Source organism: Phocoena phocoena, chromosome 1 (assembly GCF_963924675.1).
Source record: "Phocoena phocoena chromosome 1, mPhoPho1.1, whole genome shotgun sequence".
Classification (NCBI taxonomy): domain Eukaryota; kingdom Metazoa; phylum Chordata; class Mammalia; order Artiodactyla; family Phocoenidae; genus Phocoena; species Phocoena phocoena.
The window spans coordinates 128,123,560-128,149,409 of NC_089219.1; the positions used below are offsets into that span (position 1 = coordinate 128,123,560).

A 25,850-nucleotide genomic window follows, 5' to 3' on the forward strand; every position below is an offset into this window, starting at 1 on the left:
CACATGACTCTATAATACCTTTACATGACACCTGAAAAAAACGAACCTTTTCATTTCATTCAAGAAATATTTATGGGTGTTGAGCATCAGTTACATTATGTTCCAAGTGCAGCCCTAGACACTGGGGCCACAGCAGAGAACAAAGCAGATGAAGTCTCTATAGTCAAACTACTTCTCTGTTTCCCAATCCTGAAAATCAAAAGATGTATATTCAGTTTTGTGGAGACAGCTCATCTGTGAAACAAGAAAATGCAAATGTTCAGGGAAAAAATGTCTTTGGGGTAGCTTTTGCATCTACTCTGTGACCCATGTGGTTTAAAAACTTACTAACTTGGGGAGAGAAAATTTTTCACAAAAAAAATATTTGAGAACAACACCTAAAATCACATGGTATAGTGTTAAAGGTGTACATATTGACCTAAGTGCTACAGGAATTAAAAGATCAGAGGCTCAATGATGGGAAAGGCAGAAGAGGAAGCCAATTTGGGGAAATGTTTTTATAGTTAACAATAGCTTCTATTTATTGAGCATTTTCTAAGTGCCAGGAGCACTGCTAAGCCAACTGTCATGTGTTGATTCACTTGATTCTCACAAAACACTGCAAGGAAACTCCTACTATTTTCTCCATTTTTATAATGCACAGAGGAGTTAAATAACTTGCCCAAGATCACAGAGAGGTAACTGACAGAACTGAGCTTTAACCTAGGGAATCTGGTCCAGAGTCTGGTCGCTTAACCAATACACTCTATTGCCTCTCAGCATTCTCACAAATTCATGTTAACTCATGGCCAGGAGCAGACAATCCTCCCTCAATGATGACACAATGGCTTCCTAGAAGTGAATCAGGATCCGATGGAGAGAGGAGGGATGATTCTCCATGCCTACGTTTCCACCACACACCCTCTCTCTTCCACTGGTGACCAGGCATTGGCAGCAGGTAGAAGGATGGACAGCACAGCCGGAGCCCTGGCAGGATGCTAGGGGCTGGGACTGGCCTGGGCAGTGCTGCAGCAGCACCTGTGGTGGTCGTGGTGTCTTCGTTCCTCATCCCAACTCCGCTCCACCAGCTGCTGTGAGGCCTTGTGTCACGACACTACACCGATCTGAGCTTCAGCTTCACATGTTTATGAAACACCATGTTTGACAAGGTGATCATTTCCTGGTCTGCTGCTCTGTTCCACTCTACGGGGAGTGGAGGGAGGCTAGAGGTAGCAGCACAGTCCCGAATGCAAAACTCCATCCACTAAAGGATCCGATTTCAGCCACTCTGCCAAAAGCTATAGTCTTGACAACAGTCGTACTATAATTTAGAACCAGCTCCGAGTGAGGGGGTGGGAACATACCAAGCACAGGGTTAAACCAGTGACCTGGACACTTCTCTTCTCACATTCACAACACCAGAAACCAGCTACAGAGGATTCGAATGGAGCAAATCCCTTAATCTTTCAAATTCTTTTTCCTGATTTGCTAGAGCAGCCAAGGATGGGGTGGGGCTTTCACTTGTGAATAAAAGGTTCTGCTTCATTGTCCCCACGCGGGAGAGCATGGCCAAGCGAGTTGCAACTGTAGGAGCTGGGGTCAGTGGCCTGGCCTCCATCAAGCGCTGTCGGGAAGAAGGACTAGAGCCCACCTGCTTCGAGAGGAGCGACGACCTTGGGGGGCTGTGGAGATTCACCGTAAGTGGGGCTTCGACAGCTTTGTTGTGTGTCCGTTGGAAAAGGGCTGGACTGGCGCAAAAAGAGATTGAATTTCTTCCACAAGGGCTGGCGCCCATAGGCGCCAGAACATCTGCTGAACAGGAGGACAGAAAGGGCCATTGAAAATGATTTAAAAAAATAAGCAGGGAATAGCCTGAATTTGGGTGGGAGGTGCATCAGCCACCTTGCAAACTTCATCCGGGGCCAAGAGGAATAAAGATGCCTATGAAGGGTAGAAGAGGATGGAGTGGCTGGGACAAGCCAGGAAAACTCAGGACAAGCAGGGCAGGAGCAGAACCTGGGGGTCAGAAGCAAGAGACTCGAGTGTTGGGGGCAATGGTATAAACACAGCACAGGAATTTCTGCCTCTGCCTGAAAGTCTGAGCTGCTTATACATGCTTCTTTTTCCAGCTCTGCTCTATCTGAAGTAAAGCGACACAAGACTCAGTGTAGGATGAGTCCTGTACTCAAGGTCTTGTTGTCCAGGCAATTCCAATCCATGTCAAGAACAATCAGAAGTGAAGGATGTGAGGAGTCTGGAGACTTTTTTGTTGCCTGAGCAAAAAAAATAATAATATTCTCAGGACTACAGTATGCATTGGAGAGGGAAAAGGGGTGAGGTAGGAGGAAAGGCAACTATAAAGACCACCCTTGACTGGCCTGGGGTCCAGGGAAACCACAGGGGCCCTGCTGGAGGCCACTGAAACCCTGTGAGCTCCACGGCTCAGCCAGGGGGTCATTTGCATCAGATCTCCCCAAACCTCCTATTTTCCCTTCTTCTCAGGAGAGCAGGAACATATCCCGTGAGCTTTAAATGTGCTAAGGAGAAAGCAGTCAGGAAGAATGAAAAGGAGCAAGGTGTCAGATATCCTGGCCTCAGAGTCCTAAGAGACTGAGAGAAAGCAACACTTAGCATTCCCTTATTATAGAAGGGTAGAACTTGGAACAGGAATAAAGTAATTATTTTCTAAGTCAGTGAGCAAAGCTCCAGAGAGGCCAAGGTTCCTAGTTCAGTCCCAGCATAGACCAGCTTAGCTCACATAAAGAAGAACTGCATATCTTGAAATGTGTCCAACCACCAAATGTGACCGTCAATGCACAGAGTCCTCCCCAAGGGGCCTAGGGAAAAGAGAACATCTGTTCCCATGATTCAAACCACATACATTCCGAAAGGGGAGCAGAAACCTGACACAAATGCCATAACTCTAGCCTCTCATGCCCATTGAAAACATTGCTAATCAAACACTATACCCTTCCCCTAATGAGCCTCAGAATCCTTCTTAACACAGTATTCCAGATAAGTACTACTACTCCATTGGGGTTGAGGGTTAGCTTCCAGGATAAAACTGCCAGAGTAGAGTTACTTGGTTAAAGTAATCTCAATCAAAGCAAAAAGTAAGCCCAGAGACCTTGGCATACCAGACAAAAATGCTCCTAATATAAATCACAGATACCCAATTATTAACACACACACACACACAAAAACTATTAATGTAAGAATCAAGAGAAATGAGTTCTAGATACAGCTGTGCCCAACTGGCTGTGTGATTGGGCAGGTCAAACACCTATGCACAAAGAGCTGTGACGGACACAAAAATGAGAAACAGTCATCCTGCCTCAGGGAGCTGTCAGTCTGATGGGAAAAGGGCAGGATCTTGTAAGTCAGAAACGATGCTATGGGTATTTAAATGAGGTCAGGATTACATTCACTTGAGGGAAGCCAAGAAAGGCTTCATGGAGGAGATGGTGTGTGGTGGACTTTGAAGGATTTCAACAGGCAAATGAGATTGAGTGGCAGATGCCAGGGAAGAAACCGTAAAGAAAAAGTAGTGGGCATGCTTGGAAAATAAAAAGAGCTTATTGGTGTGTGTGGTGCTTGTAAGAGAAATAATGAAAGGGGAGGACAGTGGCTGAATGTTTGGGCAAGGGATTCGTACTCAATTTAGAAAGCAATGGATGATGAGCAGAGTTAAGATGTCTTTCTGTTGTTGTGTTTGTTTTGTTTGCATGATAGGAAGACCCATATATGTTTACAGGTAAAGAGAAAATATCTGGATGATAGGAAATGATTGAATATGTAAGCCCAAATTGAGACAAGATCCTGGCAAAAAAAGGAAGAAGTGGAATTGCAGGCCCAAGTGGAAGGATTTGCCTCAGAAAAGTGGAGAGACACACTTTTCTCAGAGACAGAAGGGGAAGGAAAAAGAAAAATAGAGGCCCTTGTGAGGCACGTGATAGGACATCAAAAGGATGAGAAAGAGGGTGACCCAGCAGTAGCCTAAGTAAAATGGTACCCAGTTAACAACTTGTTTCAGTCCCCATTACCTCATCTGTAAAGTAAGAACGCAGAGTTAGTTTAAAAAATAGATAAGAGCTAAATTACTAGGTCCTGGGAGGTAGGGAAAACCATCGCCACCTTCATTCAGCAGCCCTCTCTTGACACAGCAGCCTCTTTAAGGCACCTCTGTACTACCTTGAGATTCCTCTAAAGCCTGACTGAAAATCTCTAAACTAAGTGACCTTAAAGGGGACTTCCAGATCTAAAATGCTATGACTCTCCTGGGTCTTTCTAGAGACATCCCTTCCCCCTTCTACCCCTGCAGATACACACACACAAACACACACACATGCACGCATGCACACACACACCACGAAAGACTGTTAGAGGTGTCTTTGCAATCAAAGCAAGTGGCCCATTCAAAACCTGCAGAATTACAGAGTCTGCTCGGGCAAGGGCTGTGCTTACCAGAAAATGTACAAGGGGGATCCTTAGTGCCTGTCCTGGGTGAAAGGGGCCATCATGCAAAAATAGACAGGCAAACTGCAGAAACCCAATAAAACACATACAGAGAAGGTTTCCATTTACAAATAGAGAGATTCCCCCAACATTACAGAGATTATAAACTACTGCACTTAATTCGATACTCACACGGGCATAACTCTGGCCTCTTCCAGACCACAGTCTTAAAATGAGAGGAAGCAGACAAAGGTTGCAATGGAAAAGAAAGTCCATCCTTCATTGGGGCGGGGGAGGGGTTGGCATCGTTTAAAAAGAAAAGAGATACATTGATAAAGAACCCACCTGTGACCACCAACTCAAGTGGCAGCAGGAGGTTAAGTGTGGAACATCTGTTCCACAACCAGCTCTCTCAGGCTCTTGAGAGGAAAGGGAGGCTTAGAACAAACAGTAATGATATTGGCTGATTATCTCGATTGTAGAGGAATACTTGAAGAAATAAAATGTCAGGAATTGTTCTGTCACTCATAACTAATATTACTCTTAGAGAATTTTAGTATAGGAAGGAGGCTTGAGAAATAGCCTTAATGTAGAACCACACTGACATCCTCTAGAAGTAATTATACTACGCTGATAGAAACACATTCTGCTTCACCCATCACATCTCTGTAACAATAACCCTCCCTGGAATGACGTGCTTCCTTACGCGCATCGAGGTCTTTTCTTCTGCACATGTAACCTTTCACTTATTCCACATTTATTGAGCACCTACTATGTGCCTCATGCACCACATATTTTTAGATTCAGTGAGGGCAATGATGAAGTGTAATACTTCACCCCCTTAAATCACTAAGGAATTCTTCAGCTATTTCTTCTTTAGGCACGTTAAGCCTGATTCTTACAGGGGCTGAAATGATTTGTTAATTGGGTACCATTTTACTTCTTCTTAAAAGTCTTATTTCTAAAAGTTCAGTAATCTTAGTAGGTTTCCTTTTATTCATATATTAAACAAACATTTATTGAATTCATATTATCTTGGAGGGGATACACCTGACAGGCCCCTAACCTCTTGGGGGTTCCTCAAATCTCCTCTGAGGTTTCCACAGTTCCCCTGTGCTGTAGATCTGAAAACAGATCTACAGACTCTGGACAGATTGTAGACAGTCTGACTCTCCATAGGGAGAGGAAGTGACAAAGTAAAATGTGTTCCGGCTGTTCAAAGGAGAAGAAAAGAAGGAAGTAATTGTTCTTAAGAACAAGAGCTGAACTTCCCTGGTGGCACAGTGGCTAAGAATCCACCTGCCAATGCAGGGGACATGGGTTCGAGCCCTGGTCCAGGAAGATCCCACATGCCACGGAGCAACAAAGCCCGTGCGCCACAACTACTAAGCCCTGCGTGCTGCAACTACTGAAGCCCACGTGCCTAGAGCCCGGGCTCCACAACAAGGGAAGCCACCACAATGAGAAGCCCGTGCACCGCGATGAAAAGTAGTCCCCACTCGCCACAACTAGAGAAAGCCTGCACACAGCAACGAAGACCCAACGCAGCCAAAAAAAAAAGAACAAGAGCTGTGAATGTAGTGCATTGAGAGAATGTCTCTATGTATCTATATAGGAGTGACTTTTATTATCATTTTATATCTATTTTTTAAATGAGAAAGGAGAAACCTCTGACCTGACAAAGGTTTCTTCCCGTTGCCTATAATCCTCTCTGGAGGACACAAAGCTTGAGAAAGTAAATTTCCACGGTAATTTTAGAAGAAGAATATTACAAATAACAGTTAACATTTTTTGAGAGCTTACCAGGCACTATTCTAAATGCATTAGAACTATCATTTCATTTTATCCTAGGGGTTATGTAGTATTGTTATTCCTATTTATAGAAGAGGGAACTGAGACACAGAGAGGTTAAGAAAATTCCCAAGGTCACCCAGCTAAAAATGTAGAGCTTGAATATGAACCCAGGCTGTCTGACTCCGTGGTCTGTGCTGACAAGAACTATACTCCATGCATTTCCAGAGTCTATGCCACAGCTCAGGAATAAAGGCAGGCAAATCCTGGACTGTCCATGGAATCCCATGAAGTATTCTAGTGAATATGACGTCTTTCCCATTGTATTGCAGGACCAAGTGGACCAGGAAGGCAGAAACCCCTCCATTCTTGCCTTTATTATTTTTCCCCTCTGTACAATCCATCTCCCTTCCCCTCTCATTCAGTTTTACCTTCAAGACAAAAACCTTTCCCCTAAGTGCCCCCATCAATTCTCAGGAAAAATGTGCTTCCACATGCAGACTGCCACAGAGAGGGTAATTGGCACACACACAGAGACAATGACAAGAGTGCCTGCAGCCGGGGGTCCCAGCAGGGCCTGAGAATCACTGGGGCAGTTTGTTCACTGAGGCAAACACTGGAGGGGAGGGCTTAGGACCTGCAAACCCCATTCAGGAGTGGCATGGACTCGTACTCTCTGTATATATCTGAAACACTCCAGACCTTGTATTTTACCAGGAGAAACAATCAGTGGGAGGAAAGAGAGACAGAGCAAAGTGCTGTTGGATTCCATCCTAAAGGCCAGGTTTCCATACTAAGCTACAGTTTCTCCTCAGCTGGCATCTGTGATACATTACTTCACATTAGGCTTCAGTGTTTCCTGGAAGGTTTTCTTCTTCCTGCCTTTACAATTATTTTCCAAAATTTTGCACAGCAGAGTTGTTGTTTTCTTTCTTTTCTATTTTTGTTTGTGGGTTCATTTGTTTTAAGGTCCCCATGGTTCCCTGACTTATCCAATTCCAATGAGTCTCTACTACTCTTTGATTTTTAAACATGCCATTATAAAATGTTTTAAATTTTTTTGAACTACTTTTATGGAAATCTTTACAACATGATATTATGCACATCTCTACCCCCCTTCTAACAGTATGTATTCCAAATTTAGCCTTTTATTGTTGTTAACTAGAAATTGGTGCTTTTAACAAAGTATTATTTACAATGTGATGCTCTCAGATGCCAGAGAAAAGTGAGGGAGCTTTGGTCATACACAAACTGACCGGAGAATGTTTGTAACTGATGTTTTTCTCCTTTTACTATAGTTTCTTCCCCTTCTGTTTGCTCTCAACTTCTCAATATTACAGCTCTTTAGAGCTATTCCCATTCTCTTTTTCCTATAACCCAGAGGAAACTTGATCACTTTTAACTACACCAAACCAGCACTAAATTTAGTTCTAATACCTGGCTTCAAGTTTAAGGATGTTCTAAATCTGTGTTGTCCAATAAGGTAGCCACCAGCCACATGTAACTGTGGAATGCAGTTGATATGACTAAGGAACTGAATTTTTTATTTAATTTAGTTTTAATTCATTTTAATTTTAAAACCAATACTTAATTCAGTTATTGGAGAATTTTTAAGTGTATTTGTTAATAATTTGGGTATGTAAATCCACTTTTTCAAGTGAAAATTTAGCATTTGGATTCAGATGTGTAAAATATATACTAGATTTAGAAGACTTAATATAAGAAAAATGTTTTAATACGTCATTAATAATTTTTATATTGATTACACGTTGAAACTATAAAATTTTGGATATATTGAGTAAAATAAAATACACCATTAAAATTAATTTCATCTGTTCCTTTTTACCTTTTTTTTTTTTTTTTTTTTTTTTTTTTTTTTTTGCGGTATGCGGGCGTCTCACTGTTGTGGCCTCTCCCGTTGGCGGAGCACAGGCTCCGGACGCACAGGCTCAGCGGCCATGGCTCACGGGCCCAGCTGCTCCGCGGCATGTGGGATCCTCCCAGACCGGGGCACGAACCTGTGTCCCCTGCATCGGCAGGCGGACTCTCAACCACTGCGCCAGCAGGGAAGCCCCTTTTTACCTTTTTTAATGTGGCTATTGGAAATTTTTAAAGTGCACGTGTGGCCTGCATCACATTCCTATCGGCAAGACAGCTCTAAAGTCTTGTTATTCAAAGCGTGGTCCGTGACCCAGCAGCATCTGCATGGGAGCTTGTGAGAAATACAGAATCTCAGGCTCACCCAGACCTACTAAGTCAGCATCTACATGTTAATAAGATTCTCCGAGCAATTCTTAACAAGATTTAGAAGGACAAATCTAGAGAGCTGTGCTTCTCAAACTGTGGAGAAGAATCAGGTTTGTTTTAATTTCCAAGAAATTACAGACAATCATATTTGTAAAATATAATAAAATGAACTATTAGAAAGGTGAAAATGAAACAAAGAAAAATTTCAAAACATAAATTTAAACTTCTTTGAAAGTGTGCACAAGGCAATTACTATAGAGAATCACTATTACACTCGTAGCTTTTTGCTAAACAAAACCATATGTGTGAAATATCAGTTCTCCATATTAAACACCTGTAGGCACACTTTCACTACACATTGTACATATTAATACGTAAGGTTTATAATGTGATAATTAAGCTTGCTTCTTGTTTGTCATTTTATCTAATCCGGGCTGGCTGGATAAGAGCACTCCTCCCAAGAGATAACATATATCTAAACTGTTTCTAAATTTTGCTTAACAACACACATAGTAGAGAAATGAGGCTCACAGAATATGAGAATGGAATGGAAGAAAAGATTTTAAAGAAACCTCAGCAAGCTCAGGGTATTCATTTTTTTAACTGCTATCCAAAATGAAGCAAGTAATGCTGTATTTTTAAAATTTAACTTCAGTCCTTTAACAGTAGTCAGTTCTGATCATTTATTCTGTAAAATTATAAGCGAATATCAATTATCTTTCAATGAAAGAAAATAATTATAGCTTTTATGAACTTTTGGAAAACAGTTTTCAAACTAACCTTAAAATGTTACACGTTGGGGACTTCCCTGGTGGTGCAGTGGTTAAGAATCCGCCTGCCAATGCAGGGGACATGGGTTTGAGCCCTGGTCCGTAAGATCCCACGTGCCACGGAGCAACTAAGCCCATGTATCACAACTGCTGACCCTGTGCTCTAGAGCCCACGAGCCACAACTACTGAGCCCATGTGCCACAACTACTGAAGCCCATGCACCTAGAGCCCGTGTTCTACAACAAGAGAAACCACCACAATGAGAAGCCCACTCACCGCAACTAGAGAAAGGCCACATGCAGCAACGAAGACCCACACAGCCATAAATAAATAATTTTTTTAAATTAATTTTTTAAAAAAGTCGTACGCTGTAATGTAGTCTTACCCGCATTACTAGTACTCAGTTCAAATCCCACACAACTCATCACATGACTTAGACAAAACCAAGACTGATCTATGTCCCGTTTATCATGAAGGAGTCCACATGCCTGGATAATGAGCGATGTCAAATTATAGCTATAAAAGTTTCTAGATGCTTACTCTCACCTTCTGTACTTATATTGTCATAGACTGGTTCTATAAAAAGTTCATATTTGTCTGGCTCTGCTGACTACATCTTTGCTTTTTTTCTTTTTTTTTAATTTGGTTGTGCTGGGTCTTAGTTGAGACATGTGAACTCTTAGTTGTAGTTGTGGCATGTATGTGGGATCTAGTTCCCTGACCAGGGATCAAACAGAGGCCCCCTGCATGGGGAGCTCAGAGTCTTAACCACTGCGCCACCAGGGAAGTCCCTACATCTTTGAGTAACACTGCTTTAGATCTTCCTACAGAATGAAAGATCAGGATTTAAACAGTCATCTTTCTCAGAAGCCATTTAGATTCCAGTTTTCTAGATTTATTCTGGATAAATGGGACTGTCAGATGTGGAGTCACAAATAAGAAAGATAAGGTGAACTCATCAGTTGATGAGATCGGTATCAATTCAAACTACAAAGGTATGTTTATAATATTATTTTGTTATCACTACATATTTCATGCAGATCTAGACTCAAACCTTTTGAGGGAACAAAGTCCTCTCCATATGTGAGGTTTAAGTTCACGTTTCTACTTGTTCACACAAATAAAATAATTTTTGTTTCACAGGAAAAAAGAACTATACATATACAAGATGGTAAACAATATTAAAATACTAAGGACTTTCCCAATGAAATTAGAACAATTCTTTATAATACATCTAAAAGACAGAGGCAATGTACATACCTAAATGAATAACTAAAACTGCCCACTATTCAACCTTGTAGTAGTTGTCTGAGATGTTGCTATTTGCTAGTTACCCAAGTCAAAACTGGAGTGGGAAATTGTTTAGTGTTTTGCCATGCTCACAGTTGTCCAATCTGGAAACCTTTGACCTGCTTCCTCTCCCAAACCTTAAATCCAAACAATTTCACAATCCTATGCATTCTACCTTTCTGCTACCTAACAAATCCCATCTCTCTCAGTTTCAACTGCCACTGCCTTTGCTCAGGCTCTCATTGGCAATCGCACGGATTTGTGTTTCAGGTTCTTAACTAGCCTCATTTCCTTCCTTTCCAGATCCCTCTAAGTTATCGTTTGTAGAACCAGAATTATCTTTTCAAAATTAAATATGAATCACTTCCATGAATTTCTATGAAATTCAAATTCCTTGACTTCAGATACAAAATCCTTCATAATCTGAACCCCCTTTCTCCATAATCCTTTCAACAATACCTCATGAAACCAAAGCAATCGTTCATCATCTAGATACTACTTCCTGGCTCTGGTGTATTTCCATATTCTCCTGTATTTTGCAGTGATGCTGTGTGAATCCGGACAGGTGAGTTTATCCCAGGTTTGTTAGCATGTAATAAATGAAATTGTAATTCTGATTATGATATTCATAGTGGGGTCCAATATTCATCATCTTTCAAGTAAGGATAGCAAATTCCATTAGAAAGCAGGTAGCATATGTAAATTGTATGGTTCAACGTCTAAAAATTAACATCCATTTCATGTGTGTGCATGCACATGCACACATGCATACACACTCATGTGCATGCACTGTTTGTACAGGAACATGTTGAAGAAGGCAGAGCCAGCCTCTACAAGTCTGTGGTTTCCAACAGCTGCAAGGAGATGTCTTGTTACCCAGACTTTCCATTCCCAGAAAATTATCCAAACTATGTGCCAAATTCTGTATTCCTGGAATATCTCAAAATGTATGCAAACCAGTTCAACCTTCTGAAATGCATTCAATTCAAGGTTAAGAAAGGCACAAAACATCAGTTAGTAGTCAGGAAGTGTTTCCTACCTATTTTCTATTATCTCTCTCTACCCTAGGTTCTGTAGATCAGATAATGAACTGGCAAGATTGCTGACACCAGGCTGGATTCCTTTTCCCCTTTTACTTACAATCACCCTAAGTAAATCTGGAGATGCTTTGTCTAAGGATTCGTATGTATAAACTTTTAGTTTGCAATGCTTACAACCAAGTATCCAAATGGACCTTAAAATTGTCAAACCAGATTTTCAGTTTGGGCCAAATGCCTATACACAGGGACATTGAGAACTTCCTGTCAGCTCCTGGGTACTCTCTTTTTACTATCCCTTTATATGAATGGATGGGTGCACTGGCCTATACACAAAAGAATGTCACTATTTGAAGGAAATCTTTTCTAGGTATCTTAGGGAATAGAAAAATCTTTGATATTTTCTCATTGGCCATACCCACCTCCCTTCCCATTTCAGAGGACAGAGACAGGAGGTAGATAGAAGGACAAAGGCAAAAAAATATATCCTCTTTCTCCTCTTTCTTTCTTCCTTTTTTCCTTCCTCTGCAAGAAACACATGAAAATCCATGTGTTTCCCTTCTATTACCCTCCCTATCAGAGATGGGGATAGTAAGGAATTCTTGGAGAATTACACAGAGAAAGTAACATGAATGGAAAGATTGACCAAAACAAGTACCATATAAGATTCACATTCACAACCTTAAAAGTACTCCTGATCAAAATGAAGTCACTATCTCGAAGAGATATCTGCACCTCCATGTTTATTACAGCATTATTTACAATGGCCAAGCCATGGAAACAACTGATGGATAAATGGATAAAGAAAATGTGATAGATGATGGATAGATAGATAGATAGGACAATGGAATATTATTCAGCCATGGTAAATAAAGAAGAAAATCCTGTCTCTTGCAAACACATGGATGAACCTTGAGGGCATTATGCTAAGTGGAATAAGTCAGACAGAGAAAGGCAAATTCTGTATGATCTCACTTATATGTAGAATCAAAAAAAAAAAACCAAACAAACTCATAGAAACAGAGAACAGATTGATGGCTGCCTGAAGTAGATGGAGGATGGCGAAGGGAAATGGGTGAAGGTAGTCAAAAGTAATAGACTTCCAGTTATAAGATAAATGAATTCTGGGGATGTAATATACACTATAGTAACTATAGTTAACAGTACTGTATTGTATATTTGAAAGTTGCTAAGAGAGTAGATCTTAAACGCTCTTATCACAAAAAATAAAATGATAACTATGTGGAGTGATGAATGTTAACTAAACTTATTGTGGTAATCATTTTACAATATACACATATGTCAAATCATTAGGTTGTACACTTTAAACTTATATGGTGTTATATGTCAGTTATATCTCAATAAAACTGGAGAAAAATAAAAGTACTCCAGTTGTCCAAAGAATATTTCACCCCACTTCCTTATTTTCCAAGGGACAGAATAAAAATAAAACACTACCATAATCAATGGATATAGTCCACAAAAAATATATTTAATGCATCAGAATTTCTGAATCTGAAGCATTTCCTTTACTACCTGTTTCCCAAGCCTGTTTTAAAATAACTTTAAAAAACTAGATGTTCACCAGTCTTAAGAAAGTACACACAAGCAGCTGTCTGTAAGAGGTTTTGTTTTTCCTTCCTCTCTATACATTCCAAATTTTCAATGATGAACACATTATTTTCAAGATAAAAATAAATTTATTTTGAAAGATTTTTTATTTAACTGAAAGTTTATATTTTAAAAAGACAATTGCTAATACAAATGTAGAACCCAAGAAGCACTTCAAATATTATAAACGAGACAGTGAACCATTAGGAGGGACTTGAGAAGTCTGTCTTCTTTGAAAACTGAAGAGGAAAGCAAGGCAGCAAAGTCTCTTGGTCAGTGGCTCATTTATGCTTTTAAACTTGACTTGTAAATTTCTTTTATATATTTTCTGAATCAGAATCTAGTACCCATGGATATACACGTACTCCATGAGAACAAAAATAGACCACAGTTGACCCTGGAGCAACACGGGGGTTTAGAGGCGCCAACTCTGTACAGTGGAAAATTCCCATTTCCTCCATTTCCCAGGTGCCTCTGTATCCACAGTTCCGCATCCACAGATTCAACCAATTACAAATCCTGTTGTATTGTAATATTTACTATTTTTTAAAATCTACATATAAGTGGACCTCCGCAGTTCAAACCCATATTGTTCAAGAATCAACTGTATTTGAAATTTAGACAACTCCCAACAAATTCAGCCATAAAGTTAGCACTTTTCAGTAGTTCTCTAGATCTGGGAAAACTTCAACATCATAGTCTATAAGACCTTTCATAAACTAAGATACTTGGGACCAAATTTATATTTTCAATTATATATTCAATATTATCCATGTTTCTATTAAAGGAGCTGTTGTAAAGGAACTGTTGTATATGAGAACTATACATAACAGAAAAATAATTTTTAAAACATAGAAAGACCTAAGTCATAATCTTGGTTCTATCACTCACTGTGAGAATTTGAGGAAATCACTTAAAAATTCTGGACCACACCACCTCTTAAATACCCCTCTACAACTCAAAGCTTAGAATACTTCCATCCGGGAAATTATGATCAATCTGATAGTCCAATTTGATTTCTAGGGTTATGCTTACTAATTATGTTTCATCTGTTCTCTAGAACACTTGAAATGTCAATTGGCACGTCAGCCAGCGGCCCTTACTGGAACCTTGAAAACTATTAACCATGTCTATGATTCTTTTTTCAGACTAAAGTCTCCAGTGTAACAAAACGCCCAGATTTTTCTGTTACCGGCCAATGGGAGGTAGTCACTCTGCATGAAGGGAAGCAAGAGTCAGCCATCTTTGACGCTGTCATGGTCTGCACTAGTTTTCTTACTAACCCATATTTGCCACTGGACTCCTTTCCAGGTATACGCTTTTCTGCAACTGACCTTAGTTTGTCTCATGAGAGCCATCCTTACACTGGATTGGTCTGGAAATAAATTCCTATTGATTCCTCCATTAAACAGTTAAGTTGTGAGGTAAGAGGGTTTTTTCCCTAACCAGCACTATCTGGCCAGTTTTTGGCTTTCATCTGTTTCAAACAACTTATGAGTACCAAAGAGCAGAATGAATAACTACTAAGCAGTTTTATGCTTCACTAAAGTTCAATGTCCCTCCCTAAGTGACTGGCAGCACTCAGAAAGTCTTCTAAGACTTGGGAGGCCTAGACAAGTTGTGAGCCTCAGCAGTGGTGCATTGACAAAGATGAGTATAGAGGCCGCAGAGATCAATCAGTGAATAAAGGAAAAAGTAACTTAATTTTTGTTTGTTTCTATGAGTCATAGCAATTACCTAGATCAGAGGTTTATGGCACTGGATTAATAGTCAGTAGGGGCATGAGCCTCAGAAGGCAAGTTAAGACATCTTTATGTCTCAGTTTCTTTATCTGGCTTTTGTAACATGATTCATGGTAATCTATGTCAAATTTCTATTGGATTACAACTCAGAGGGAATAGAAAATTCAATGGTTTGGTTTATTTCATCTGCAGTAAAGGATTCAAAAAGTTAAAACTTTAGGAAATTTTTCTCTGAATCATCTAAATATGACTTGTGGTGACCCCAAGGCTTGGTTCACAGTTAACCCACGTACCTCTGATGATCCTTTGTCTGCACCCAGAGGTTACTCAAGTCAGGTCAAGTTAAAATAAAGCATGTCCTGAAAACTGCCATAGACTATAATCATTGAATTGGAATGCAGTTCAGTCTTCTTCCTGGTGCAGAAAACTCTTCACCGTCCCTGAGAAAGACTCAACAGCCTCTTTTTGAACACATTCAACAATGAACTCTTACCACCTGACCCTTTTCTTGCCTACAGAGAAAAATCCCTGAGCAGGCAAGGTACTCCAGACTCCCAGGAAGGAGTACCTGGTACAGGATCACGCCAAGAATCCGGAAACTTTCATGACATAGAGAGTACACCGCATTCATTCGGCACCTACAGTATATTGCACAAGATGCTAAGAATACAGAGGCGGATAAGACAACACATAGCCTGCATGAAAAGAATGAAAAGGGTTTTATAGGAGTCCAGTGAAGGAATCACAGCTACATATGACCTGGAGTGATAGCAATACTCATTTTACAACAAACTCATGTACCTCCAATGATCCTGGATCTGTCCCCCAGATGTTACTCAAGTCAGGTCAGATTAGGATAAAACATACCTTGAAAGCAATGGAGTCAATGTACTCAGTTTAAATAGGATGAGCTTGGGACCCTGGAGGTATACATTCTAGGCTATACAATTAACAAGCTATATAATCTTGGGCTTTCCACTTAACCTTTCTAAGCCTCGGTTTTCTTTCCTAGAAACTGAGGGGTTTGGACCACATTACCCAATAGCATACATCACAAATCAAGCAAAAAGAACTCTACAGTACTTGCCGTCCTTCTCGATATCCATCTTACCAGCCACTAGCAATTGCTCACTTAAAATCCGTGGCTAAATTATTGTTAAGGAGCCTCTGAGCACTAAAATTTCATGACTTTAGACTTGAAATGGAGTCCTCCAAATCTCACCATCTCCCTCTCTGCCCCACAGCAGACTTGCTTGGTCTGTACATACTCCCTAGGGTAGTTGTTAACCATTACAAAAATTAAATTCATTGAAGTTATTCGAAAGTACATGTCATGAGTTCTGGAGGCAATTCCATAAAAGGTGTTCCAAAATGTCTTAGTAAAAATAATAGGTATTACAGCTGGAATAAATATATAACTTCCCAAGGTAACTAATTTTATTAATTCAGATACCATATACATTCAGCTGTGTTTACTAACACAACCACTTCACCTAATAAAAGTTCTTGCTCTGTTCTCCTGTACTATAAGTGGGGAAAGTATTAGCCTGGTAGAAGACTCAGCTACAGAGTCTCATTTTTGTCCATTTGTGGTCCAAAACAGCCTGATCCAGTGAGAATCTAAGATAATCTAACATTCAGGGATAATTCTATTATTCTCATTAAACTTGTCCGGCTCTCCCTTCCTGGCAGTTCTTGGATCCAGATTGGGTCCCTGTGCTGAGTTAATATTTAAACTTGGTTGCGTCATTTATAAATTCTAAATGATCTAGATTGTGGTTGGGTTCTAACTGAGATTCATGTTAGATTTCTAATGATTTAAGATGAAGTAAAGAGCTACTAGGCCTTGGTAAGGCTATGTGCCACAGCATCCATACTCACCCCCTGAGAATCTAGATGTCTTATCACATTTTCTTAAAAAAAAAAAAAAAGTTTCTTTGTACAAGACATATTACTTTTGATTGTGTTACACAACCTTGAGTATTTTCCAAAACTCTCCAAACATCTGATGTTTCAATGAGATTTGGCATCAACTGTTTGAGATATCTAGCTGGAACAGCAGCTCTAATCCCAGTGTAACTAACAGAATCCCTTTTTCTCTGAGCCAACTCTGGCTGACTCAGCAAACCCAGCTTGAGTTACTGTCAGTCACCAAGATGAACCCACAAGGATCTTTTCGAATAGGGACCATATTTTTATTTATTTCCCAGGTCATCTAGCACAGTGACAGGAACATAACAGGTATCCAAGAAAGCTTGCTGAATAGAGTGGAAGCACTGACTCATAGTTCCCTTTAACTTCTCTGCTCTTGCTCCTTGCTTGTGAAAAGTTCTATATAGATCAAATATTAGTAAATAGAATATTTCTGTCCCATTTATTTCTGTCAAACTTTGAAAGGTAATGACTTCTTACACTTTAGCTTAATAAGTCTTTATGCCATGATTTTTTTTTTTTAATTAGAGAAAGGTTTATTGCAGGGCAAAGCAAGGATAATGGGCGGCTTATGCTCCAAAACCTTGAACTCCACAATGGTTTGGGGGGAAAATTTTTTTATAGTGCCATGATATTTTAACTTAGTAATCATCTAGTAAGTAAAACTAGAGGCCTATCTAGTGAGATGAAGTACTTCCTTTAAATAAATAATCACCCATTAATTTCTGTACCTTGTATAATTATGTATTCATGTTTCAGATTTTCTTAAAATTGAGTATGCTATGAAAACAACCTAAATCATCTGTCAAAAGGATGTTATTAACTGAATAACATGTATGTTTCATTCACTAGTCTTATAAATTTTCTATTTGACTTCTTTTTTTTTCTATAGGTATAAATACTGTTAAAGGCCAGTATTTTCTTAGCTGTATAAACATCCAGATATATTTAGAGACAAGAGAGTTCTTGTGATTGGAATGGGGAATTCTGGCACAGACATTGCTATGGAGGCCAGCCACGTGGCAAAGAAGGTATCATTCTTGATGTTACCTAATGAGGAGCTTTATCTTAAGACACATGCCTCAGGCAAACAGTATTTGACACCATGATAACTGATGAAAGGAAAAAAATTCCTAAAACACACACACACATACACTAAACATATTTTTTTAGGTATTTTTTTCTTGAATGTTCATAAATGTTACTGTGAATTCCAGGTGTCATTTTTCTTCCAAATCCAACTTCTCTGACTTCCTATTTTTGTCATTTTCCCAGTCAAAAAGAGCTACAGGGGACATCTGTTTCTTACTCAGTCCCATAGGTCAGAAAATTCTGGCAATTTTTCTTGCTAAGATCTCCCATTTGCTCCTTCCTTTCCTTATTGATTGCCACCACCCTCATCAGGTCCATACCACCTCCCACTGAGTCTATTGCGTTGTCCTCCTAATAATAATTATGGAAATAGTCAATATTTATTGGGCTTGCTTACTCTGTGCCAAAAATGGCACTAAATACTTCACTGCATTACCTCAACCAATTATCAAAACAAGCCACAAAGTAGGTACTAGTATCCTTGACTACAGATGAAGAAACTGAGACTTAGAGAAGTTAAATAACCCGCCTAAAGGCATACTACCAGCAGGTGGCAGAGCCAGTCCTCAAATCCTAGTCTCTTCCATTCAAAGCCCCAGCTCCTAATTCTACCGAGTCCCTGCACTCCTACCCCAGTCCATCCCCCTACACATGACAATCCATCCAGACCCCCCAACCAACACCAAGCAAATCCTCTGAAAAGACTGCTCTCATTATGACACTCATGTTAAAAAAAACTAACTCCCTCTTACCTAAAAAAATAAAAATTACAATTTGCAGATGTATCAGCCCTGCATTATAGGGGTCTCCATAATCTGGTCCAAATCTTCCATTTTAACTTTATCCCACACTATTTTCCCACATGATCATCAACTGCACGCTGACAGGTCTACTCTGTGCCCTTTCCAGTTCCCAAGTCTCTAATTTCCTCCTTGTTCACACCATACCCCTCCCTTCTGCAGTGCCCTTTTCTCTTTTATTACAATTTAATTTACATTCCCAGATACCTCAACCCAAGACAAAATGATCTCTCGCTAGTATGAATTTATGTAATAATTGTAATTTACACTCCTCGGTCAGCACTTTTAATTCTTAGTATTGCTAATTACCTTTTATGGTATGTATTTTCTTTCCAGCTATGCTATAAACTCATTGAGAGCCACTCAGCCAACAAATCAATATTAGTTGTTGAATTCCACTATACCGAATGTTATGCCAGGCATGGGGGATACACTGGAAAACAGAACAATCAAAAAAGATTCCCTCTATCACAGAGCATATACTCATGGGGAAAACAGATATCAAATAAATAAATATAAATCATTAGATCAATAATTGCAAGAGTAGAAATAGCTCTGAAGAAAAAGAATTGGGAGTGTGTTCCCTTCTGGAATTTTCAAAAAGGAACTCGATTGATTGATTGATTGACTAATTGATTGACTTGAAAAGACAGCAATTTGGTGGAGTTATCCTAAAGGAAGTGAAAGGAAGTTCTGAAGCAAAAATTAACACAGGCCTATCCATGATGACCACCACATGTGGGTAACATATTACTATTTCTATTTCTCTAACCACTGGAAATTTCTTCAATCTGAAAACATGCTTCGGCACACATCATTTCTATATCGACAAAGAAACTCCCCTTGCTTCAGGATATAATTCATATCTACCGAAATGCCATATCCGATTCTGCATCATGACAAAGAGAGGAAGGTGCAGATATGTCTAATGTCAGAATCACTGATGTGCTCATAGTTCTTGCCACCATACTGCTCCATCATGTTATAAGGTCAAACAGATGTATAATAAAAACACTAACACTGGGGCTTTGCTGGTGTCGCAGTGGTTGAGAATCCGCCTGCTGATGCAGGGGACACGGGTTCGTGCCCCAGTCCGGGAAGATCCCACATGCCACAGAGCGGCTGGGCCCGTGAGCCATGGCCGCTGAGCCTGTGCGTCCGGAGCCTGTGCTCCGCAATGGGGGAGAGGCCACAACAGTGAGAGGCCCGTGTACCGCAAAAAAACAAACAACAACAACAAAAAAAAAAACACTAACACTGCAGCTGTGGTCACCCCACAGCTGTGGATGCCCCAGTTTGTTGGGAGAAAAACCACATATTAAATCAGTTGTTTTGTATCTGCAAAGCAACAGATTTTTGACTAATTTTTTTTTTATTTTTGAACAGTTATACAGACAACTCCTTATTGTATAGGTACCAGAACTATTAGCTTAGTGAACTCGGTCAGCAGGTAAACTCAAGTAGCCAGATAATCTGTCAAAAGAACAAAAACAAACAAAAAAAAACCACCAAAACTAGTTGTATTACTGAATTTTACTGTCAGTTCTAACAATGGTTTGTGTCAAAACCCTTTGCAGGCAACTTTCAATTCCATCCATGCCCTGTTCTCGTTTACAATTATTAGCATACAAAGTTGTTATCACCTGTTCACTGTCTTCTCACATGAGATTCTAAACTCACTACTGCCAACGTCAATACATAATTCACCATGGTGTCTAGCACTGAGCCTGACAGATAAAAAGTGCTCAATAATATGTTCTAAGGCATTTTAATACCTTAGATATTCAAACCATTATCTCAAAAGAATAACTTTAAAGTGGGGGTTAGAGGAGCAAAAAATGTCTTGTCAGGGATGTATTTTGAGGGTGGCCGACTTTTCGGTGCCTGTCAATTCACAAAACTTCTCGAATCTCTGACAGAGCCAGCCCTGTTCACTGTGTCAAACTGGGTGACCTGTTTGATTGCTTCCAGGTGTTCCTCAGCACCAGGGACCAGTCAGCCAGCCCTCCCTCCTCCTTCCCTTCTTTTCATTCTGGGACTCTCCCCTCCATTAGGGAGGAGGTGCCAGTCTTGGGAGAAGTTACTTCTGTGGGATCATGAATGACCAAGAAGGATGATGGGATATGCTTACCATTTACTAGAGTTACTGAACACCCCTGGGCGTGGGTGATCAGCCAGGTCTTTGACTCAGGCTACCCATGGGACATGGTGCTCGTGATGTGATTTCAGAACATGTTCAGAAATGCTCTCCCAACTCCAGTTGTGAATTGGTTGATAGCAAGAAGGATGAACAGCTGGTTCAATCGTGAAAATTATGGCTTAATACCAGAAGACACGTAAATATGGAGTGTCTGCTGAGAGCTATTAGGGAGAAGGGGCCTCGATCTTTCCAGTGGCATATCCAAACCAGGCAATAATGTGACAACATGACTGAAGGTGAAGGAAAATTTCATACAAATTACTTAATCATAACAGCTAACTGTTTTTGACTGCTTGGTAAGTGAAATTATGTAATACACAATTGTCAACAGCCCTTTAAAGTAAGTAGTATAATCTCCCTTTCATGGTGGGTATGCTAAGGCTTAGGGAAGTTCAGTCACTTGCCGGAGCTCATTTAGTACTAAGTGGGCTCTGTGACCTTGGCAAGTTACATAAACCTCAGCTGCAGCAATCAAAAGGGAATAATTTGTCTATGAATCTTCTGACAAAAGCAAAACACTTGCCTGTGTTGGAAAAATTGAATCCTTCCCCATGTCTCTCTAAGGGCAGTGCCTTCTCCTTGTCAAGATGACCTTGGTTTCAGTCTTGTCCTTTCAGTTACAACCTATGACTTATCCCATTAACAAGAACCAACGGTTTTACTTTCTCATTCATTGAATCTGTACAATGACATTCCATTACCAGGGTGGCACCACAGCCTGGAGATCCTGTCTGATCTTCCTCCAGATTCCACTCTGCACCAGCAGGGATCAGGTGGTACCCAAGCCACAAGTGATATGCAGGCAGCCCCCTTCCTACTACATGTACTTCATTCCTCTGGTTCTCTTCATCTTTCTCTCGTATACCTTGCTCTCTCCCTGCATTTTTTCCTTCCTTTTTTATTTCTACCCTCTTCTATTTCTTAACTCCAGGCCTCTTAGGGGTTTAACTCTTTTCACCAGAGCTTTTTCTACCATAAGTTTTAGAATGACAGCCTGAATGGCAGCTATAAAGAATTTTATTTAATCCCATAAACCCTAGAATATATAAAAGGAGCCTGAGGAATTGTAATCTCTTCTCTCTCAGATTTAGCTAATCTTTTATCATTTCCGAAGTTCTAAAATATATACTATTTCATATGTTCTTCATCCCACCCAATGAACTAAGGATGGCAAATGTTAGTGTCCCTATTTTACAGACGCATAAAAGAAAGCCTACAGGGACCCAATGACTTTCCCAAGCTCTAAGTATAAACATTTGGACACAAGGCCACCCTTACTACCTCCTGCTCCAAAGCTCCTTCCATTTTCTCATATTGTCTCTTTCTGTGCATTCTTCACCATAAGCCAAAAATGGCTCGGCTTACTTAAAATCATCTTGCTAAGTGTTTGTTTTGTGATTCCAAAAGCATAGGCAGAAAAAGATAATTCTGCCCTTATTCCTTTTAAACACATGCATGTTTCCCTTGTATAGTTGCTTCCTAGGAGGAGAGCGTTTCCGGCAGTTCTCAGCAGATATAGAAGTCCCCAGTCTCCCTTGTGGTCCTTCAGCATTCAGCTCTCTCTAAAGTGACAGTGATAGCTGAATGCTGAAATTCAATAAGAGAAGCAGGAGCTAGAGAAAGCTCTGGTCGCTTTCTCCTCAGGCTTCTAAACTCTAATAAATGGTAAGCATATCCCATCATCCTTCTTGGTCATTCATGATCCCACAGAGATAACTTCTCCCAAGACTGGCACCTCCTGCCTAATGGAGGGGAGAGTCCCAGAATGAGAAGAAGGGAAGGAGGAGAGAGGGCTGGCTGACTGGTCCCTGGCAGGTCTCTTCCCCATCCGTGTTTATGTCTAGGACAGAACTAAGAGAGCCTGTGCTAAGTAATGAGCTCCCAGGCCGTATCATCACTGGGAAAGTGCTCATCAAGGCAAGCGTAAAGGAGGTGAAGGAAAACTCTGTTGTATTTAACAACACCCCAAAGGAAGAGCCCATTGATATCACTGTCTTTGCCACTGGATACACCTTTGCTTTCCCCTTCCTCCATGAGACTGTGGTGAAAGTTGAAGACGGCCAAGCATCACTGTACAAGTACAACTTCCCTGCACATCTGCAAAAGCCAACCTTGGCTGTTATTGGCCTCATCAAACCCTTGGGTTCCATGATAACCACAGGGGAAATGCAAGCTCGATGGGCTGTTCAGGTCCTGAAAGGCAAGTGCATGAGCAATAGCAGGATGTATATGTTCAGTTTGCCATATTATTTTGGATACTGGAAATTTCGAGGCCTTCCCCAGGTTCTATCTAAAACAACGCAAAGTCATCTATTGTTCACCAAATTACACTATCACAGTGAATTTGTGTCGTGACCAGCACAAAAGATAAATCATGGATCAAAAAATATCAGCTGTGTCTACCTGTTATTTTGCCTGAATCAACTGGTTCAATTAAAATTAAAAAGTTCAATCAATTGAATGACAAAATCCAGTCAAGCCAGTTGTGAGGGTCTGTCACGTCAAATGAGTAGTGAGATGTTCTGACACTTATCTCTTCAGCTGATGGCTTTATCACCACAGCCATCCACTTAGGCTGCTAGTATTTCTGCCAGAAGAACAGATGACTAGCTGGGTACTAAAAATAAAATATGATCCGTGGTAAAGTATCTTTACCTGCTAAGTAACCACTGAAACCTGAAGTTAAATTGCACTTTTTACTTGTTTTGCTTTACAGGTGTTAATAAATTACCACCATCGAGCGTCATGATAGAGAAAGTTAATGCAAGAAAAAAAAAACAAGCCCAGTGGGTAAGCTAAGTACTATGCATTCTTTTTGAATCATAACGAAAACTGGTAATGCAATAGCAAAGAAAGGTGAGAGTTACATTGGAGAAAAAAGAAGCACCTGAGATTTAGAGAAGAAAAAAAAAAAAAAACTAGGCCTGTTTAAGGAAAGAGAAGAGAAAGGGAAATTGAGGTTTTAATGTCCCAGACTATCACTTTAGACCATGGTCATCTAGCACCACGTGGAGTTTAGATTCTAAACCAAAATATAATTAATCCTCATCTACCAGATACTATTTTATACCTTTATCCATAATCAGCAGGCAAGCTGTTGTGTTTATCCGCTCTGACACCAGAAAGTTCTGCTCATTCATTCATTTCAAAAAATCTGTGTTCAGCTCTATTGTTTTTATTCAGATGACTACTCTAGTGCAGGACCATCTATTTTTCTCGTTTACAATTTTAAATCATTGGAAAGAAGATTTTTTGATATTTTGAAATTATATGAAATTCAAATCACGGTGACATAAGTAAAGTATTATTAGAACACAGCCACACTCATTAATTTACAAATTGTCTAAGGCTGCTTTCGCATTACAACAGCAGAGTTGAATAGTTGAGGTAGAGACCCTAATATGGCCCTCAAAGCCTTAAGTATTTACCATCTAGAACCTTTTGCATAATAAGCTTGTTGACACCTTCTCTAGAGGAGAGGTCTCCACTTGTGCTCTGCTCTTTGGCTACCACCAAGGGCCAGGGATAATGGAAGGGAGATGGCCAGCGAAGAGGGAGACTTGCCCCTTCCCGACTCCTAATCCTAAAACATCTCTGGTTTTATCTGTTTTACCGTTTATCTGTTTCAGACTTTGATATAAATTTTCACTTTAAAAAAAAGGGTCTCTGCGGCAGAATAAAAAAGTTTTAAAATCACTGCATTTAAGAAACATCACTTTTCTCATTCATATGTATTTCCAAATTTCAGTGTTGTTCTACCCTTGTCAAAGTGCTAAATACCAAAAGCACTTTAGGGGTCTCTTCTTCATCCTCAACCTGGGATACGAACTGATATCCATTATGGAATTCCAGTATAACATAAATCATTAATTAGAACTATGTGATGTAAAAGCTTCTGTCACATAGGTCAGTCAATGATATTAGGGATTAATACCAGCATTACAGGGAATTCCACCCTAAGATTTTTGTGGGTTTTCACATTATACAAATCAAGCAATAATTGAGTTCTAGAAAGATTTAGGAATAGTAAAATCATATAAAATCTTTTTTTCTAGAAATTGCTAATCATTTGACAACAGAACTAAAGTAATATGAGATCCATTATCAGCATTTGGAGCACCATATGTACAGAGTATATTTTCAAGGAATCCACCTTGTATTTAAATAATACTGTAAGACCATTAGACAGCTATGGGCATGGCGGGAAGAATATAGAAGCCAGTCCAAATTTTGTACCATCATTGTTTACTTCTGGCACTTTTACTTGCTCTAAGGTTATCGTTATTTAATCTTTTTGTCTTCCCCTTTATCCCAATCTTCCTTTTATAAAGGTTTGGCTTGTGTTACTGCAAAGCTTTACAATCCCATTATATCCCATGCATAGATGAACTCCTGACCTATATCGATGCAAAGCCCAACCTGTTCTCTCTGCTCCTGACAGATCCACTCCTGGCTTTGACCATCTTCTTCGGCCCATGCACACCATACCAGTTCCGTTTGACCGGCTCAGGGAAATGGGAAGGAGCCAGAAATGCTATCATGACCCTGTGGAACCAAACATTCAAGGTCACAAAAACTAGAGTTGTACAAGAATCCCCTTCTCCCTTTATAAGCTTACTTAAACTCTTCAGCTTTCTAGCTTTGCTTTTGGCCATTTTCCTGATTTTCCTATAAATCAAAGATTACCTAAATGGATTGTCAAATGCACAGCGTAGATGGACAGTGCTTTGGTTCCCCCATTGCAACAGCATTGCCTTCACGGCTATAAACCATATCTGAGTAGTGAAGGCCACCCCCTGCCCTTCCCTGGCTGGCTGGAGGGCCACCGCTGGTATTCCTGAGTGTCTCCCAACTCCACCTGCTTCTAATGCTAGAGGAAGATAACCAAGGTTTCTGTGCATTT

The 25,850-nt window shown here is 40.0% G+C and overlaps 1 protein-coding gene across 1 annotated transcript; it reads left to right on the forward strand.

Moving 5' to 3' along the window:
* Positions 1-1,541: 1,541 nt before the first annotated feature.
* FMO1 (flavin containing dimethylaniline monoxygenase 1) lies at positions 1,542-25,621 on the forward strand. Its single transcript, XM_065882521.1, is given in 9 exon segments — positions 1,542-1,676; positions 11,335-11,523; positions 14,330-14,492; positions 17,748-17,780; positions 17,783-17,900; positions 20,889-21,083; positions 22,792-23,147; positions 23,664-23,735; positions 25,278-25,621. Coding segments are annotated over 9 exon segments (1,602 nt in total). The 5' UTR covers positions 1,542-1,544.
* Positions 25,622-25,850: the final 229 nt, after the last annotated feature.